Source organism: Chlamydotis macqueenii, chromosome 9, assembly GCF_036417535.1.
Source record: "Chlamydotis macqueenii isolate bChlMac1 chromosome 9, bChlMac1.mat, whole genome shotgun sequence".
Taxonomy (NCBI): domain Eukaryota; kingdom Metazoa; phylum Chordata; class Aves; order Otidiformes; family Otididae; genus Chlamydotis; species Chlamydotis macqueenii.
This window is the reverse complement of record NC_141564.1, coordinates 227,753-247,014: the sequence shown is the minus strand read 5'-3', so window position 1 is coordinate 247,014 and position 19,262 is coordinate 227,753. Positions and strand designations below refer to the sequence as shown.

At 34.7% G+C, this 19,262-nt stretch overlaps 1 protein-coding gene across 3 annotated transcripts in view; it reads left to right on the top strand.

The window, feature by feature from the left end:
• RASA2 (RAS p21 protein activator 2) overlaps positions 1-18,522 on the top strand; it is a 53,421-nt gene extending 34,899 nt beyond the window's left edge. For 2 of the 3 annotated variants that reach the window (XM_086754420.1, XM_086754422.1), the window contains 16 exons: positions 121-219; positions 2,273-2,429; positions 3,353-3,501; positions 4,813-4,927; positions 5,324-5,398; positions 6,090-6,213; positions 7,628-7,734; positions 9,017-9,103; positions 9,182-9,259; positions 9,807-9,880; positions 11,656-11,762; positions 12,042-12,124; positions 12,895-13,103; positions 14,332-14,435; positions 15,030-15,219; positions 16,044-18,522. In XM_086754420.1, the coding sequence (XP_086610546.1) occupies positions 121-219; positions 2,273-2,429; positions 3,353-3,501; positions 4,813-4,927; positions 5,324-5,398; positions 6,090-6,213; positions 7,628-7,734; positions 9,017-9,103; positions 9,182-9,259; positions 9,807-9,880; positions 11,656-11,762; positions 12,042-12,124; positions 12,895-13,103; positions 14,332-14,435; positions 15,030-15,219; positions 16,044-16,074 (1,789 nt within the window). In that variant the 3' untranslated portion in view covers positions 16,075-18,522. The remainder of the gene's footprint in view (positions 1-120; positions 220-2,272; positions 2,430-3,352; positions 3,502-4,812; positions 4,928-5,323; positions 5,399-6,089; positions 6,214-7,627; positions 7,735-9,016; positions 9,104-9,181; positions 9,260-9,806; positions 9,881-11,655; positions 11,763-12,041; positions 12,125-12,894; positions 13,104-14,331; positions 14,436-15,029; positions 15,220-16,043) is intronic. The other variant, XM_086754421.1, reaches the window with a different exon arrangement.
• Positions 18,523-19,262: the final 740 nt, after the last annotated feature.

The window sequence follows — 19,262 nt, the reverse complement described above, 5'->3', positions numbered from 1 at the left end:
AGATTTCTAACATTTTCTGCCTGCATGCATGTGGATTAGTGCTGTAAGGCAGTTGTTGTTAACTTGAAGATTTTTATTTCTCTCTGGGAGAAAAAAATTAAACAATGTTCTTGTTTTCAGGGTTGACCTATGGAATAATGGAAATTTGGTACAAGATAACTTTCTAGGAGAAATTAAAGTTCCTGTGAAGGTGTTAAGAAATGATTCCTTTCGAGCATGGTGAGAAATGGTGGCTCAGAAGTGCATTTGCTTCTATCTTGCTGATCTTCCCTTGCAAAGGATGTATTTTATTCTAACTGTCTATTAAAATATGTTTTCCTTTTCTAGTCTAGGTAAAACATCTTTCTAGAGTTCCCCTGCTCAATAAATTAACCTTGCCAGAGGGTGCATTTAGCTCTTCTGTTCCCCCAGTCCGCCTGCTCCCACAGAATAGTTCATGTGTTTGAGGGGAAAGTGCAGAGAGTATAGAAAGGGAAGACTGAGCACAACTATCTTTTAGTCAGTTTGCTGGATTTTAGCTGCTTTTCAGCCTAACCAGCAAACCCAGAACTTCTCAGAATTGTATCACTTGTAATTAAATTCCCAAGTCAGACTTCCAGAATGACTGATGAAGAGTTTGTTAAAAAATAATCATTAAGTATGGTGCTTCCCCCCCCGCCCCCCCCAGCTTGGGGAGGTTCAGAAAGTATCTTCTGGAACCAACTCAGTGTCATTTCAGGGAAGCATGTGCAGAAGTTTAAAAGCTGGAAGGGTAAAGTATGAAGGGAATTCAGGAAAGACAGACCTCTGCTTTTAATATAGCAGCAACCTCTGTTCTGGAGTTATTGCAAGCAGGAGCCGATCTCCAGCCCCTTTACAGTTCCAAATGCGTAGTGGCAGGAAGTGACAAGTACGACAGATTTGGATGTCTCAAAGCATGTAGATTATTTGCTTTTAGTGAACCTTCCAGTACAGAGAAGAGTGGAGGAAGCCCTCACATGTCCATGTAAAAAACGTATAAGAAGGAAGTGGGTAAATAGAAACTAATGTCTTGAACATGTCAAAGTTGAATTCTTGGGTCTTAGTGTTTGAATGTGATCCTAAACATAACGTACGTTCTGTGTCAGTATTTTCTGGTTTTTACATGGCGTATTACAGACACAGGCTTGTTCTGCCAGTGCTCTGAGCTGATCAAAAGCTGTGTGACTATATTAACATAATGACATGCCGCCATTAGCAATCTGCTAAGAGAAAAGTTATATTAGCATGGACTCACTACCAGTGCGTTGTGTTCCTGTAGCTTTTTTAATTCACCTGGCCCATTTCCAGGTCACCTGAAGCACGGACAGAAAGATTTGTGTCTGCTAATATGCTTTGTAGGCATATCTTATATTGAACAGTCTCATACCCAGTTATGATCTGTTTGTTAAAAACAGTTCTGTGGTGAAAAATAATCTTTGGAATTCTATTACAAATTTACATAAAATGTTTTTTAATACAGCTGAAGTACAGTAGATAAAACAATATCACTAGTACAAAATATTGGGAAAATAAGCCTAACAGTCAAGGTTCTCCTTGTAAATCAGTTTTACTTTATATTAGCTTGCCTTCATGGGCAATGCATCTGATTTAAAAAAAAAAAAATCTGATCTCCTGATTGTAGAAATACAAATATAAATGGCTGTAAAGGAAAATTTGAAAATATTATTTCAGCTTGTTGGGCTGAATGTTGAAACTATACGGGAACGCTACTTAAAAGCTGTTAAAATATTTGTAGAGCTGCACCTCCTGTTGGAATTCAGTTGAACTGCAGCAAAAGCCAATGAAGAATTGTTTAATATATTTTGTAATGAGAGTAGGAAAAAACCCTTGTTTCTAAGGAGTGTATGTATTTTTACTGGTTTCAGGCTAGACCATTTAAATTATCAACACTAACTGTTCCATCTGTGATGTCTGACACCCTAAATATAACCTACGTGTAAAATGAGAAGGTCCAACATAATTTCTAACTATTCATGCTGTCTCAGTTGAACTACAAGAAATATATCCTGTTTCACTGTTTGGAAAGATATGAGAAAATAAATATATGTTTCATTATGTGCTAAAGGTGGATTAAATGCTGCTCCTTTTTTTCTTTTGTGTTTCAAGATTTTTTACGTGAATTTTATTGCCAGTTTTCAGACTCAGTTTAGGTATACTGAAATAATTAAACGTGATACTTTGTTTTATTGTTGAGTTACTCAAATTAATGAAATGTGAATCTAATATTTTAGAATTGCACTGTTGCTTTCAGGTATTTACTTCAACCAAGAGAAAATGGAAACAAGTCTTCTAAAACTGATGATTTGGGATCGCTTAGATTAAATATCTGTTATACTGAAGACTGTGTACTTCCGTCTGAATACTACACTTCTCTAAGAAACTTGCTGCTAAAATCATCAGATGCTCAGGTAATCTTGTTGCAAATTTCTTTTAAAATGAAAACTTAAAATGAATTATGCAATCCTGTATGAGACAATGTGAATTATGCATATCTAGAGAATTCTGTTGTTCCTTTGCATGAATTACTTCTGTCACAACCAAATGAGCAGCTTGTAGAGCATTTACTCCTGCCCCAGCTTCTGGCTGCTGTTGGCCCCTTAGATTTAGCGGTGTTTCAGGGACATTGATCCATTATTGGCACTGAAGGGGCAGGTAACAACCTTTACCAAAAATGGTCTGCTTGAAAATTGATTTCTAATTCCATTTCTGAATTGCTTCTGTCTTCCCCAGTATCTTAATCAGCATGACTGGATTTCTCACGTGGACATGGTGACAAAGAGGGAAGTCAAATTGTTATTAAAATTTTTGCTAGCCCATATTCAAATTCAGGAAGAGCTGAGTATGTAGCTAGTGGCAGTCGGCAGGTGTCTTTTTTTACTTAAATGTAAAAATGCGATCGATTTTGTACTGATATTCCCAACTGTAGGATGGTGACAGACACTTTAGAAGTGTGAGAACTGTATTTTAATGTGCTCTGATTATAGTTTTAAAAGTCCTATACGGATACATTACATTATAGTAAAGCAATTGCTTACTGCCTCTTGCTTGGATTTGTGACAAAGCCGTAGTCTAACCCCTTAGGGAGAATGAGAAGGGTGAGTAGATGCTGAATTTCATTTTTAAATGTCAAGTATAAAGTAGATAATACCATTTTTCAGTTAAGTATTTCTGTAGAATGGAAACTTCCGATCATCATGTCGTGTAGCAGATGTTGAAACCTTCTGTTAAGAAGCTCTGTCTATAGTCTTGTTAGGTTTGATCTGTACTTTGCCAAATACATGAAGAACACTTAACTACTTGACTCAGGATTTTTTATTTTGCTTTCTCACAGCCTATTTCTGCATCTGCTGCCTACATACTGAGTGAAGTTTGTCGAGACAAGTATGATGCTGTTCTGCCTCTTGTACGATTGTTCCTACACCACCATAAGCTAGTTCCGTTTGTTGCTGCAGTGGCAGAACTAGATCTGAAGGACACCCAGTATGTATTTCATGTTTAGTGATGTCATACCTTTTTAAAATGATTATTACAATTTCAAAGGGCTTCATGATACAACATGGATAACTAAGCATGTCAAATTTCTTTCTCTCGTTATGTAAATCTGACTAAATATATTCATCTTTTAATGCTAGTATATAAAAAATTCTTTAAAATCACGTTGAAGCTGTGAGTCAGAGTTAATGTTTGTGTGCTGTTTGGTAAAATTTTGTAAAATTGTCTTTGAGCTAGTATACAGCTAAACATAACAAGCTAGCAGTCTACAGTTGTGTCTAAGAGCACATAGTTTTTATTCTGAAACGTCATAATATGGTCACCCTTCCAATTTTACTAGTCATTAGATTGGTACTTAACGTTTTAAAAATTGCCAAGAATCTTATTCTGTTTCCTTCGTTATGTGACTTAAATGCAGGGTACTCTTCTTCTGCAAAGACGGCTTGTAAGTAAGTATGTGTCCTCCTGCATGCCTTGAAAGTAGCAAGCACAGGAGTTTTTCCAAGTAGGAGTATATGTCAGTTTGAAACTCTATGGTTAGGAGAGAAGTTTTGTAGACCGGAGTAGTGGCCACTGAGGTGCCAAGTCATGTCAGGATGGTTCATTTCAAAGCTAGCTGACTTCAGGTTTAAATAAGGTGAGACAATTTAACTGTGTGGAAAGAGGTGACTCATGGAAAATAATTTTCTAAACTGCATTTTAGTACACAACATTCCTTTCCGTTACAATTGAACTGTAACAAAGAAAGATTAAACTAAATCTCTCGGATTAGATTTACTTTGCACAGCTGGCTCTCAGTTTTCTTCAACAGCTATAATGACTAAAAAACGTAACCCTAGATGAAGCGTGTTTTGATTAGTGTCTGAATTTATCGGTGTAGTGCAGCAGTATCCTATTTATTGTAGCTCTAAGATTTTTTTTCACCAGGACAACTGGAGAAAGAATTGTTTATCAGTGAGGTACAAGTCTTCATTATTTTTTAATTTTCTCCAATTATTCTTTCTCAGATCCAGCACTGGCTTATAACTTCTTTTATCTGAAGTTTCTTAGGCTTTTTCTTACAGTTTTATTTCTGTTTCTGGTTTTGATAATAGCTGTAATTATGTTCTTGTTTATTCTCTTTCTGTTCCTGAGTGCCACTGCAAGCTGAGTATCTGGGTTCTGGAATTCCTGACTGAAACATATGAAAAAATGTTTTCAAAAAATTAATTATTTAATAGCAAGATAATGTGTTAATTGGATTTTGTATCTGAGCTTCTTTTTTCTCCTGTTCCGATAAAATAAATTATTTTCTTACAGAGAAGCAAACACGATCTTCAGAGGCAACTCATTAGCAACTCGATGTGTAGACGAAATGATGAAAATAGTGGGGAAGCACTACCTAAAGGTTACTTTGAAACCTGTTATTGATGAGGTAGGTTATCCTACTGAAGCTTTTTTCAGCACACAGGATACAGCTCCCTGTGTGGTAGTAATGGCTCAGGAGGGGGAATTCTAGAGGAAAGTTAAATTGAGCAATAATTGGTTGTTAGTGGGAGGAGCTGCTCTTTGTTGTTTATGTTCCAGGTACTTGAAAGTAAACAGTTGATGACAGTTGCTCCAGCCTTTAACACATTGCAGAATTTACCCACACAATTATTTATGTAATTGGCACACGCAAAAATGAGGATGATTATTCCATGCTGTTATGGATAGTTTGAACCTATTTAGAGTTTCACCCCTAAATCTAGGACAGAATCTGGTTTTAAATAGGTGCATTTCCATGCTTTCTGTCTGAAAAATTGAACTGCTATAGTTTTGTTTGTTTCAGATATGTGAGTCTCCTAAACCTTGTGAAATAGATCCCATCAAATTAAGAGAAGGGGATAATGTAGAAAGTAATATGGTGAGTTTCCTAATCTATTTTTCCTAATTTAAAGTTTCTCAAATTTTTATAGAAAAATAGTTTAAAAAGCAGCTCTGTGTAATGGAAGCAGTAGCGGCGTAATTCTCCGATTCTAGAGTAACCAAAGAAAAAGTTGTATTTTCTTACCCCGTTTATGAAAACAGCAAAGGAAAAGTCAATGGGAAATGGGACAGGGAGGCGAACCTATAAAAGGAGGATTAGTCTTCCTTACCAATTTGTTGAGTGGTGTGATTCCTGATGTTCTGTACTCAGCATCTGGATGATGAAGTACCTAATTAGGACTGCTTTAACACTTTTCATTGAAGTTTTGCTTGCCCCTTGCCTGTTACCAGAGGATGATATTTAAGGCAATAGTTGCTGCCACAAAGTGCCCCTTCCTTGTAACATACTGTCAAATTACAAAAATGGATTTTGATAGATAGTTGTATATTGCCAGACACTGCTTATATGCTTTACTGTAAGTGAATATCATTAAACTATGTTTTAACACTAGTAATCCCGTATAAATATTATGAAGCTTTTAAAACATGCACTGTACTAAAATATGTAGTTGAATAGTCAGGCAGTGTTTTGAAAAAAGAAATTCTAGTGTTATGTTTGCATTCAGGAAAAAAGCCATACAAATGCAAATGTTAATGGTCTGAAAAAATACCTTTTTTTGTAATTGCAGGAAAATCTACGCTATTATGTAGACAAAGTATTCCGTGAAATTGTGCGCTCAAGTATAAGTTGTCCTACCCTAATGTGTGATGTTTTTTATTCTTTGAGGCATCTGGCTGCCAAAAGATTTCCAAGTAAGTGTTCTCTAAAAACTTCTGAAAATGATGTTCAGAGTGAAATACTTAACTTCTGCAGTTACTTCATGGGGATTGTTAAAATTCTTGCCTTGTCCAAAGCTGCTCCCTGAACTTCTTACCTTGACAATAAGGCATTTGTGTTTCTGTCAGTCTGTAAGTTATCGTAAAGCCTTGTGGTCAATCAGCAAGAATTTTGTATTTTCTGATACCAAAATGTAGCAGGTCAGAAACACTGCAAGACAGCAGCAAATAGGAATTCAGTATGAGATAATAGAAGAAAAGCCCAAGTAATAGAGGAAGTGATTTAGTTGAAAGATTGGTAAAATTTGGAAGAGCTGATCTGTTTATTGCTTCTAAAGAAGCAACATGTAACCTTGAAAATAAATTTGGTGTATGCATCTTTACTACATGAACTGTAGCTATGGTAACTATGACCAGCACATCCATAACTTACATGAAGTTAACTTTACTACTGCCATAGCTTTACTACTTATAGGTAGTTTTGAGGAGGATGGATAATGTGAAATATTTGATGTGTTTGTAATGTGACCAATATTAGAACAGTTTTATTCTTTCAGAATGGTTTTCATATAGAAATAACGTGGTGGGTCTGAAATACTCTTAAACTTCAGTGAATTAAAATCTGAAATGTCATATAATAAGCTACAAATGAAGAACATACTTCTCAGAATCTGGAGCCTTTCTCTGATTCATGTTTGTCGCTGGAAGTGACACCATAAATTCCTCTCGCTAAGACAGTTCTTTCAGAATAGTTCACTTCCCAGACAGGTGAGATTGAAGTGGTCTTTAGAGTAAGGACGTGTTCCCACTATATTTTCCAGTATAAAGATGTAAATATACCCAAAATACTAAATGAGAACATCCTTGTTTTCAGCATCAAAGTTATATAACACCATGGTTATATAATGCAACTCAGAATTGGAGTTAAAGTTGTTTGTATGTGTTGACTGTGCTTGTTGTGCAGTATTAATGTATTTGAGTTGATCAGTGATTAACTTTACAGGTGAATAAACCTAATAGCCCTAGTGTTTAAAGGCAACCGCTACGGTATTTTCTCTTTTGTTTCAACATGCGTACAGCCATACCTTATCAACACTGTGTACGTAGACACGTGCAATAATCTCATCGTTCCTAGTAGTGGAGCTGATGAGCCAGCTCTATGAGAACAGAACTTCTTTTCAGAGAAATAAACCCTCCATTATAAATAGAACACTTCTTAACGTGATCACCTTTCTCATTTCATGCATTTCATTGATCTTTTTTTTTCTATTCTGTTTTAAAATGTAAATGTCTTCTTTGATGTTATCTTCTTAAGGATTTTTATGTTGAATGTCTTCATTGTTTCCTGTTAAGTTTAGTGCATGTTACATTTCATGGTTTTTCTCTGCAGATGACCCTCATGTACAGTATTCTGCAGTGAGCAGCTTTGTGTTTCTTCGTTTCTTTGCTGTAGCCGTAGTCTCACCTCATACTTTTCATTTACGACCTCACCATCCAGTAAGTTTTGTGAAGCTTTGCTCTGTTTTATTCTTAACTGTGAGATCTGTTTATCTGGGAAGGCATAAGTTACTTTCAGTGTGTCTGTAACTGGGAAATAAGATTACTAAATGTCTCTAGGCTGAGTTTTCAATTTTATACCTCATTAAAGGAGCTAAGACATTTGCAGTTCTTTAAGCATCAAATTTCTCAGCCTTTATGAGGTGTTCTCAAATTATGTAGAAGAGCTATTGATATGAAAGATGCTGTGCCGTTTTCGGAATGTGCTTCTTTTTTAGAATGGCAACATGACTGAGGGCTCTTTAAGGCATGTGCCTAAACTGCATTGGTTCCTTCCATCAAGGAAGTTAAGCATGCAGATGTCACTTTTACTTTAAAAAAACATTTCCATTTGTGTCTTAAACAGAGATTGTACAGTTATCCACTAATTGGTCTACGTATTTAATTTTGGAGTCCACCAGCTGCAGTAGGTTACTAAATATTCCGTTTTCAAACTGTTGAGTAGTTATGCATTTAAAAAAAAAAAAATCTTTAAAGAGAGGAATATGGAGATAAGGAAAAATACTGTATTATTTTCACATAAAATACAGAATGTGTATAAAATCTCTTCTGGTTTTCTTTAATAGCTTATTTTATCCCCTTATGTGTGTTGTGCTTTCAAAATAAAAAATTCTACTTACTCAAATTCATTCCTTTGACGTTACCCAGTTTGAGTAAAAAGATTACAGGATTTTATCACTTGAGGATTAAACATTTTAAAGGGAACAGCAAGGCCCCTTTCTGTGGCTGTAGTTATAATCCTGTACTAAAATGCAAGCAGTGAGGTAGCAAACAAATTAAGCAAAAGCCTTAAAGACAATGTTTTAAGTTCAACTCATATGATGAAAATTTATACCATTTGTCCAGCAGTAGTTTTTTATGTTTAGTGTTAAGTTTTGAATAGTTCAGAAGCATTACATGTGTAGTAACAGTTACAGGATTTGAAGGGTTTGAGATGTTTTGTAGGAAAAAATATTTTTCCAAGTACTAATATTAAATTCTGGTGGTAGTGAGTAAAATATTAAACACTGTGCAGTAGCTTATGAAATATACGTATATTCACAAAGTGCAAGTACTAACAGAGGACAGTACTGCGTATGTATTTCTTCTCTTGGGCAAAGAAGAAAAGGAATGAAGATTTACTACATTGTGTAATATAATAATTTTTGTGACACTTTAATTTTTAAATCAATGTTTTACCTGGAAATGTGAAAAAATTCTGAATTTTGTGTCTTTATTTTAGGATGCACAGACTTCTAGAACTTTAACTCTTATATCAAAAGCCATCCAGACTTTGGGGAGTTGGGGAAGTCTGACCAAAAGCAAACTTGTAAGGCTATTAAAATTCTTATTTCATAGACAACATTCTTTGAAAGTTTATTTATGTTGATACACCTTTTTTTTTCAGTCAAGTTTCAAGGAGACATTTATGTATGAGTTTTTCAAAACATTTCAAGAAGAAAACTTTACTGAATCAGTTAAAAAGGTACCTTTCAACTAGATTTTTTTTTTTTTTTTTTATGGCTGATGTGTTTGATAAGTCTTAATTGTTGGAAGGTTGTGTTATTGGTCAGTTTTCTACTAGGGAGAAAATAAAAAATTGTCGTCCACTTCAGACATTAAAAAAAAAAAAACAAAAACCCAACAAAATCCACATAGTCGAATACATAACAGATATACGTAGTGGACTAAGCTAATTTAGGTGTGGTGTTTTCTTTGGGGGGGGCGGGAGCAGGTGTTTTGTTGTTTTTTGTTGGTTTGGTTTTTGGTTTGGTTTGGTTTTTTTGAGAAAAAAGGTTAAAAGGTAGTGTAGATTTTTCATTAGATCTGCCGTTCAGGAACTGTTTAAAGAAATCTTGCGTGGCTTATGGGCATCCCTTGTTACATCCCAAGTCTCTGCAATATATTTTAATTCCGTCTGTTGTATGAAGTAGTTGTGCTATTCCAGGAGAAACTGTACATATATATTTTCAAAAGAGCTTTTGGCTCTGTGTTTATGAATAGTATATATTCCCTGTCTATTTTTCCTTAAGTTCCTAGATGATGTTTCCTCTACTGAAAGTAAAGAGCCCAGTGGTCTGAGTGAGCCAATACATCTAAAAGAAGGGTAAATATACCTTGAATCTATATTGGGCAAAACATAATTGACTTTACTGTTTTTTCATTAATGCTGACATCAGATTAATACTCATTAAAATATTTGATATACTGTAGAAATGATACTTGTAACTTGTGATAATTCTGTGTTAGTTTGCAGAATTTGTTTAAACCAACAGCTGTAAACCTTCATAACTCATCTTTTAAATACTTTGGAAAAAAAGAGTTGAAAGCGGCTTAAAACCTATTAAAGCCTGTCTGCATTTTTGTTACAATTCAGTGTGTGCTCTATGATGGCTTATTGAGGATTGTGAAAGTGTGTTTTAAAAGAACATTCTAATTTAATTTAGAATTACTTTGCATTCTGTTTAAGCCCAGCCAGCTAAATGTTCTGCTACAAGTAGGAGAAAAAATTAACCTGGCACTGGACTACTCAGCAATAAATGATAGAAGACTTCTATAAAAATTGAAGTGAAAATCTCTTTCTAGGAAATGAGCTGTCATTTTTTGTGTTGATCAAGAATAGCTGATAATTTATTTCAAACAACATTTATGAGGAAAAAAAAATGTATTTATCTGAGAAGCAGATTCATAGCAAGTAAAGATTCTTCTGTGGAACAAGCATCCAAATTTCAAACAAGGAAGAAATGTACCTCTCTTTAATTTCTATTTAGTATTTTAATGAGACAATTGTAGTGGATCAACAATTATAGCCATTTGGAAGCTAATCTGTATTATAAATTGATGGCTATTGCCACTCGAGGCCGCACCTCGAGTATTGTGTTCAGTTTTGGGCCCCTCACTACAAGAAAGACATTGAAGCCCTGGAACGTGTTCAGAGAAGGGCAACAAAGCTGGTGAGGGGTCTGGAGCACGAGTCTTATGAGGAGCGGCTGAGAGAGTTGAGATTGTTTAGTCTGGAGAAGAGGAGGCTCAGGGGAGTTCTCATTGCACTCTATAGCTTCCTGAAGGCAGGTTGTGATGAACAGGGGTTCGGCCTCTTCTTCCAGGCAACAAGCAGGACCCGAGGAAATGGCCACAAGTTGTACCAGAGGAGGTTTAGATTGAACGTGAGGAAAAACTTTTTCTCTCAAAGAGTGGTCAGGCACTGGAACGGCCTGCCCAGGGAGGTGGTGGAGTCTCCGTCCCTGGCAGTGTTCAAGAGGCGGCTTGATGAGAAGCTACAGGATATGGTTTAGTAGCTGTGGCAGCAATGGTAGTGGGAAGATGGTTGGACTAGATGATCTTATAGGTCCCATCCAACCATGTGATTCTATGATTCTATGATTCAATGATTCAATAAAAATAGTTGCCAGTGAGTACGCGTAAAGTGTACTGAATACAGTTTGTGTCAGCCCTTGCTGTTGAGTCATGTTCGGTGTCACTTCATTTATACTCAGTTTCTGATCCAGACAAGACCAAGTACATTCACATTTAGGAACTGGCAGGAAAGAGAGAATCTTCTAGCGGGGTACGCCTTACTCCCTTTTGGGAAAGTTTCAAGTTCTGGATCAGAGTAAGTAAGTATCCACATCAAATTTACTGCTAAAAACAAGAGTCTGGATTGCATATTTTGTGAACTCCTTCCCTGTTTATGGAACACGATCACCATATTAGGAGGTAATCCTGAGGATCTAGTTTGAAAAACTATTAGATTTTTTTTTTAATCTACAGTGAAGTAGATTTTTATTTTGGTGCACGATGAACAACAGTATATTACCTCAATGGTTTTGAAAGTTCTTCAGAATACTAATGGTTGCATTTCATTTGATTCTGTCTTCACAGAGAAATGTACAAAAGAGCTCAGGGAAGGACTCGGATTGGTAAAAAGAATTTCAAGAAGCGATGGTTCTGTCTAACAAGTAGAGAATTCAGTTACCACAAACAGCAAGGTAAATTGTTTGGTTTACAATTATTTTTATTTTCTCACTGTTTTCTAAGTGTTTCCATCTGATTTGTGCTTTCTAAAATGCATAGATTCTTTTCCTAAAGTATATAGGGTATGTTTTAGTTACCTTTTACCCTTACTACGAAACGTTTCTGATTTCATGTACGTTTTCTCAATAATAAAAATCCAAATCTTGAGAACTTAACCTTCTGTATCAGTGCATTGAGGTTATAAAACAGTTTTTAAAGAGTCACTTCACTCATCGGTTCACAATTTTTTACAGATAAAGAACCAATTTTCACTATTCCAATCAAAAACATCCTTGCCGTGGAGAAACTTGATGAGAGCTCCTTCAACAAGAAAAATGTGAGTCAAAAGATAGTTTATATGTAATTCTTGATATGTTCTTTAAATAAAAGGTTATAATTAGCTTATAGAGTTACTGAAACCGTATTGCTAAAGACTTCAGCAAAAAATCTTTTTTGAATCGTGATTAAAAAGCTGCATGCAGTATTTCTAAGTACTCTGAACAAGGAACTTAATGTTGGAGTTTAGATCTCTGCACCAACTTTTCTGACTGATTTTATGACCTCTGCCTCCCTTTCCAAATTTCTGGAATGAAGGTTAAAACTGCTGTGACCTTATTACAAAGTACTTTTATGTAAGGTATTAGGAGTATGTATTATATTATGTAGTATTACCAAACTTACGTTTATTCCTTTTGATGAGAACTTCTTACAATACCTTCATCAGCCGAAATGGTTGTCTGTGCTCACAGCCTCATTCTGGACCTGTGACACATCGGTATTCCTGTTGTTATTTCAGTCCAAAATTCTGAGGCAGTGATAAAAGTACGTACTTAAGCTGGGGATGGCTAAAGGAGAGACTTCTGGGAATCTTGTGTTACTCTCAGAAGTCTGAGGTCACATTTAAAGATCTGTGAATGAAAAGGACAGAAAATGCATCATGTTCTGATTCTTCAAGGATTCTTTTTTGGATGAGGACGTGGTGTAGGTGGAACGCAGGGAGCGGTTTTGGCTGGGTTTTTTTTCCTCCTAAATATGACTGTGTAGTAAAATTAGAGGTTAGAAGTGAATTGGTTTACTGAGCAGAATAATGTTGTGTTCCTTCTACAGATGTTTCAAGTACTACATGGAGAAAAGCCACTCTATATCCAAGCAAATAACTGTGTAGAAGCTAGTGAGTGGATAGAAGCTCTTTGCCGGGTAACGAGATGCAACCAGAAGAGGCTTAGTTTTTACCATCCTTCTGCTTTTCTCAACGGAAACTGGCTTTGTTGCAAGGCTACAATAGAGAGCACAGTGGGCTGTGCTCGTTGCACTGCGTAAGTTGCTTCTCAAATGAAAATACATATGCTTTGTTAGACAAATAATGTATGATTCAGTATACAACTTGAAAATCTGAAGGCAAGGCTTTCCCTATCTACTTTAGCAAGTTAGGCTACTAAAAACATGCCTTACTAATAAGGCCTGAAGTGCTGGATTTTACGAAGTCTATTACTTTATCAGCTGCCATATGAAATGAGGGTAGCCAATTCAGCATGTAAATCAGTTATTGAATGACTGATTTCTTTCCACACAGAATAATAGATTTAATGGCTTATTCAGGTGCCAAGCTGACAGCAGAAATACAAAACACCTAGGTCATGAAATAATTGAAGTACTTTGCTGCAAAGGGCTCAGCCTGGAAGTCTGTCTCTTTCCCTAATTATATGATCTTGTTTTGCATGCTCACTTTTTAATTTTAACCTCACGTATTTTTATAACACTGTGTGCTAAGAAAATCAGCTAAATAATCTGAGATGTAGATTCTGATAAATCATTTGGGTTTTGTAGGTATTTCAGGAAAATTAATAACATCCTACAGTGCATTAATGCCTTTCTTTAAGCTGCTGATTTCTGAAAACAAATAAATGTTCTGATCTTTTTTTTTTTAAAAAAAATAAATTTATCCGTAACAGGATAGGTTGCATAAATTACAAGCTAAAGTTCTCAGTCCTCTAAAATTCAGTATAAGTCCTGCAAAATAACACTCTGAAAATATATGTAATATTTTTTCCATGTTATTCAGTTCATTCTTATAGTAGATTTCTCAACAGGTCAAAAGATTCCTGTTACTAAGTAACTTTTTGTTGTTTTTGTCTTTCCATTTTCTTAACTGTTCTGGTTTAGGAATGTATCTTCTCCCTCTCTTCTGATTGCCTTTCAAGTATAGTAGATTTTAAAAGAAGAGTTTAATCGTGATTTAATATCAATCAACCTTACTTCGATATTTTTGAAATATTTTTCTTTTGACATACTGAGTAATAAATTCTCTTGGAAAAAGCAATTTCTAGTATTGCTGTATTCATTGCCCTGAAAACTGTATATGCCTGTTTCTACAGAACACTTGAAATGAATGCAACATTTTGTGTAGCAATTGTGAAGCTGTCAGTGAGTGATAGACATATTAAATGGCTAAGTATATTGAAACAGAATCAGTTTTTACTTGCTTTCAAACCCTTCAAGAATGACTTCCATTGATGACCCGTCTCTTTTTTTTTCACGTTTTAGAGATGTTCCTGCTGATACTCAAATTGAGATTGATGGAGACAGAGAGACAGAAAGAATTTACTCACTTTTCACTATCAACATGTCTAAACTGCAGAAGTTGGAAGGTACTCAAATAATTCAGAAGAATTATACTGTATTATTCAGCTCTAATTCTTTAGGCCCGTAACATCAGTTTGATGTCTTAACAATTTACCTGAAAATAACAGAGAGTAGAGACACAGATTATATTTTTCTATTCTTAGTCCTCTGGTATCAGACACTTTTCAGTAATTTCTTTACAGTAGACATCAGGCATGCACATTGTTCTATTTGAATTTGCATATATGAAATATTTTTAGTAGTCTAAACAGTGAGACTGCAACTATAGCTGGTTACTCTTCTGGCTTTGCTCTCCTTTTACTGACTGTGGAGTGAATTCTACTGAACATGGTTGAGTTGCAAGAAAGTATTGATCTTCTGTGAATGTGAGCAGGAGAGAACTGGATTCTCAAGATGCTGACAGCAAGCAGCAGAGAATAAGACTCAGTACTGTAAATATGTCTAGTTGATACTGTCTCCTGCTGTTGTCTAAATCCATTTTACGTATAAGCTAGAGTAACTTTAGGTTTCAGAATTTCAGAATCGCCATTTACGTAAGAGTTAGATCTGTTTGTTAATTATTGAAATTCTAATTGGGGTAATTGTGGTAATTTTTGTAGAGGCTTGTGGAAGTATAGCTGTCTACCAAGGTCCACGGAAAGAACCAGATGATTATTCTAACTTCACAATTGAAGATTCTGTAGCAACTTTTCATACACTTAAACAGATAACAGATATAGTAGAAAAGCTGAATGAATCGCATGAAAAATACCGGAAAAAGAGATCATCTAGTGCTAAATATGGTAGTGAGTAAGTATCTTGTGTAATTTTGACATGCATAAATGTGTATTAAAAAAAAAAAAATCGTAGAACAAGGCCAGGCTTGCTGAAGTAGAGATAATTAAGCTGAAGGTAGATTTAGGCAAAACAAAGACATGGAGAAAATAAGGTACATCATTTGTAGTAATGCAGTTTTTTACCAGCTGTTAGACAGTTGAGATTCCCATAAGCGAGTGCAATAACTGTTGTTTCCTCGCAACTTAAGATCTGGAGTGCACACAAAATTTATCTCTGTCTGCCTACCTTATATTTTTTTCAAAACTTCAAGTTTCAGTTTAAAAATTATTAAAATATGAAGTTATATAAAACTGTAAAAATTACACTGCAGAAACATATCTTTCATGCAGTAGATTTACTGTTTGTAATTCACTTGCCATATTCAATGATAAATAGTATTTCTGGTGAAGTTAAAAAAATCTGTTCTTTAGAGTACATTGTTGTTCCAGAGCAGATTCTTTCAATTCTCTTCAATCCTAGCTGGTATCTATGGAACACCACTAGTGAGTTTTCTGATTTCTTCTTTGCATCAATGAGGCTTAATTCACTGGAAAAAAAGAATGCTCAAATCCCAGTTTGGTTTGCCTAGTTTAGTATTTGACCCAAGCTGTTTAGAAAAATTGACTTTGATTTACAGGCCTCACAGGAAAGTATGTGAGGTTTTCCACAAACCATGAAGTTTCACTAGCGGTAGAAATTATGCAAAAAAAAAAAAAATTTCTTTAATAAACTAAAATTGTATTATGAGAAATGTTAACATTAAAAATATTTACATGTAACTTTCTTTTTTTCCCCAGAGAAAATCCAATTGTTGGAAAAGTTTCCTAACCAAAACAAACTATGGCACACTTGGATAAAAAAAGAAGCTGGAAATGTTCTTGGGTGTTTTGGTTTTTTGTTTTGTTGTTTTTTTTAAATTCATTATAAGCATTTTTACAAATTATTTAAGAATGAACATAAATGCTAGTTGTGTTGACAATCTATTTAATATTTAATAGAAAGTATCTACTTCAAAATCTAGTCTTAAGGTTTATTCTCATTTTGCTGAAGAACTTGAAGTTCCAGGTTCTTGAAGTAACAGGTGTGAATAAATCTAACTGTTGTTTTGCCATTGTTGTCTTATTGGAAAGAACTTTCTAAACAAATAAGCTTTTTAATGGAAGAAAATCCACACGGCATTTGATTGGATTACATCTCTCAATACATACACTGCAAACTTCTGTGAGTTTACCATTGAGTGCCTGCCCTGCTGTTATGGATCTTGAAATAGAAATCCCAAGATACTATGATATGGAAAAGATCTGAAGCTTCACACTCGATTCATTTGACTTTTTTGTATTAGGTGTTGTCAGGACTTGATTCATCTACAGGTGAAGCCTTACAAAATGATGCAGTATGCTGCAAATAATCTGGACAGCAGATACCAGTGTTAGTTATGTTTGTAAGTACTAAAGAAGAAGAAATCAGGGAACTTATGTTGTACTTCTTGTTTACATTTAGGGTGAGTAATATATGGAGTGACATTAGACCACTATCGCTTTTCTTTAGGATTTTTTAAGGTACGTATTTTTTTCTTAATCTAAAAAGAAATCCAGGGTAGCAATATTCTTTTCAAATAAGTTTGCCTAAAGATAGAAAAATTTAAATGTGAACAGATTGTGGTTAAGTACTGATCAATTTATATCATCCCACATATTATTTTATTTCTTTTTTTTTAATAAAAAGTAATAACTAGGTCCAGCTCACCTTTTGACTACAAATCTAATAAATAATCTCTATTATAATAACTCAAAGCACTTTAGACATCTGGACTATCCCAGATTATTTTTAGATACTTTATAGTATCTGCTCGTTATGATCAGTTGAATGATCAGTATTGTTTTGTCTTTAAGCAATGCTTCAGTGAATATTTTTATATCTTTAGTTATATGAATTCGTATTTGCCACTTAACACAATTTTAAACTGGCATTCATGACTTTAATTTTTGCTCACTTCATCTGAGAAGTTAAATTTATGCTGAAAGAACTTACATGTATATATAACCAGGAAGAAGCAAAAGTATTACTGTGGCAACTTTGCTTCATCAGTATTATTTACAATGGTACTGCTCGGAATATTATTTTTAATAATAACTATATGTGGTACTTTTTGGAGCCTTTGCGATGGGGTCTGTTGTTGTTTTGTTGGGTGTTTTTGGGGGTTTGGTTTGTCGTGTGTTTTGGTGGGAGTTTTTTTTTTTTGTGGTGGTTCTTTTTTGTTTTGGTTTGGTTTTTTTGAAGTTTTGTTTTGTTTTGGTTTTTTTACAATCATGATTTAGCCAAATTAATTGGGAATGTAACTTACAAATAGTATAGAAATCCACAATGCTTCAAACTGTAAGCTGCTGAAATTACCGTACGTTTATTGTACTGTTGTAGGGAGGCTTTCTGTAACAGAGGCAAGTTGGCAAGACAGGACAGAAATGTCCTTTGGAATGAATGTAACCTGTTAGAATAACTTTTCGGTTTCATACCAGACAAACTATTTTAGAATATCTGAGATTCTGTACTAGTGTCTGCAACACCACAGTTGTTGAATCACCTCAGCTGGTTTTGCCTTTTCCTTTTTTACACATTTGATGTATTCTAAGGGACTTGGATTTGCCAACATTTTAAACTGGGACTGGGAAGGGAGGGGAATACAGTAATGCCAAGAAATGTGTTTTGCCAAGGTAAAGTGGGTCTGATTAATTGCCATTAATAAAAAGCTGCCATTAAAGAAAGTTGAATGTGGTTGAGTGTCAAAGTTAGGTTTTGCTGTATATGGATTAACCCTGAGGCAAAGCGTCTGTTCCTTGGAGCCATTTTCTGTTGTTTTCAAAGTCAAATATATGAAAAATTAAATTGTACACTCTTGCAACATTTTTTTTTAAGATGCACTTTTTTTGCTTTGGTACTGGAATTATCTTGGAAAAAAAAGGCCATTGAATATTTGTGACCATTAAGATTTGATTTCACATTTTTTAATGTTTTAAAATGCAGTAGATGTTCTAGAACTTAATTAGGTACAAGTAGGATGATTAATAATAAAAATTGCCTTCATTTTGATTAGTCTAGAAAGATTGTTATTCAGTAATTAGTTCTGTTAGGATTGTAAATTATCATTAGTTTTAATTTGTATTATGTATTGTTGAATGTATTTTTATTTAAATTTTATTTTCTTATCAGAACATTAAAATGTTTTGTAACATTGCTTGAGAATAACTCACAAATAAATTACAACAAACTTGAAATACACTGTGTTTATTGTGACATCTGGATTTTTTTTTTTTTTAAATGTTAGCGTTTATATGAAAAGTGAATTATTAGATATTTACATACAGGAGTTGGTGTAAAGAAATAAATCTAGTTGGTGTTATATGACTGATTCCCCCCCTCCCCCCGCTCACTTACTGATGTGTCTTTCATTACCTGTCCTTTGTACCAATACCAGCTATGTAATTTGTCAGACCTATTTTTAAATATATTGCATACAGGAAAAATAGTCTTTACTTTTCTCAGTCTTCTTTCTTTTTATCTAATCTGGCCACTTTTCTTGGCACCTGCTCTCCTCTCCTGTGCTTACACGCATTTTTTGTAAGACAACTTTGTACAAACATGTTTTAATGTCTTGAGATGTCTTGTTTCCTTGTACAGAGAGCTGACCTCTTGTCCTTCTTTGCTGATGTGGAAGCTCCTACTAGGAATTACAGTGCAAATGTCCCAACCATTTTGGAATTAATTGTGATTTGTTCTGAGGTAAGCTGTATTAAGGCCCAGTCTGAGTGGTCACTACATTCATTTGCAGAGATCAGAAAGCAGAGGGAGCTAAAGATGAAATCAGAAGTAAAGGAGGATTTTTTTCTTCTGTGGATGTTAACATTTTTTTTCTAAGGATTCTGCGATGATTGTAGCAGAACAATCTGATCATCTCACTGCTAATATGCCAGCTTCTTTTAACTGTTCTATTAAGATGCGTTTTCTCCAAACATGACATG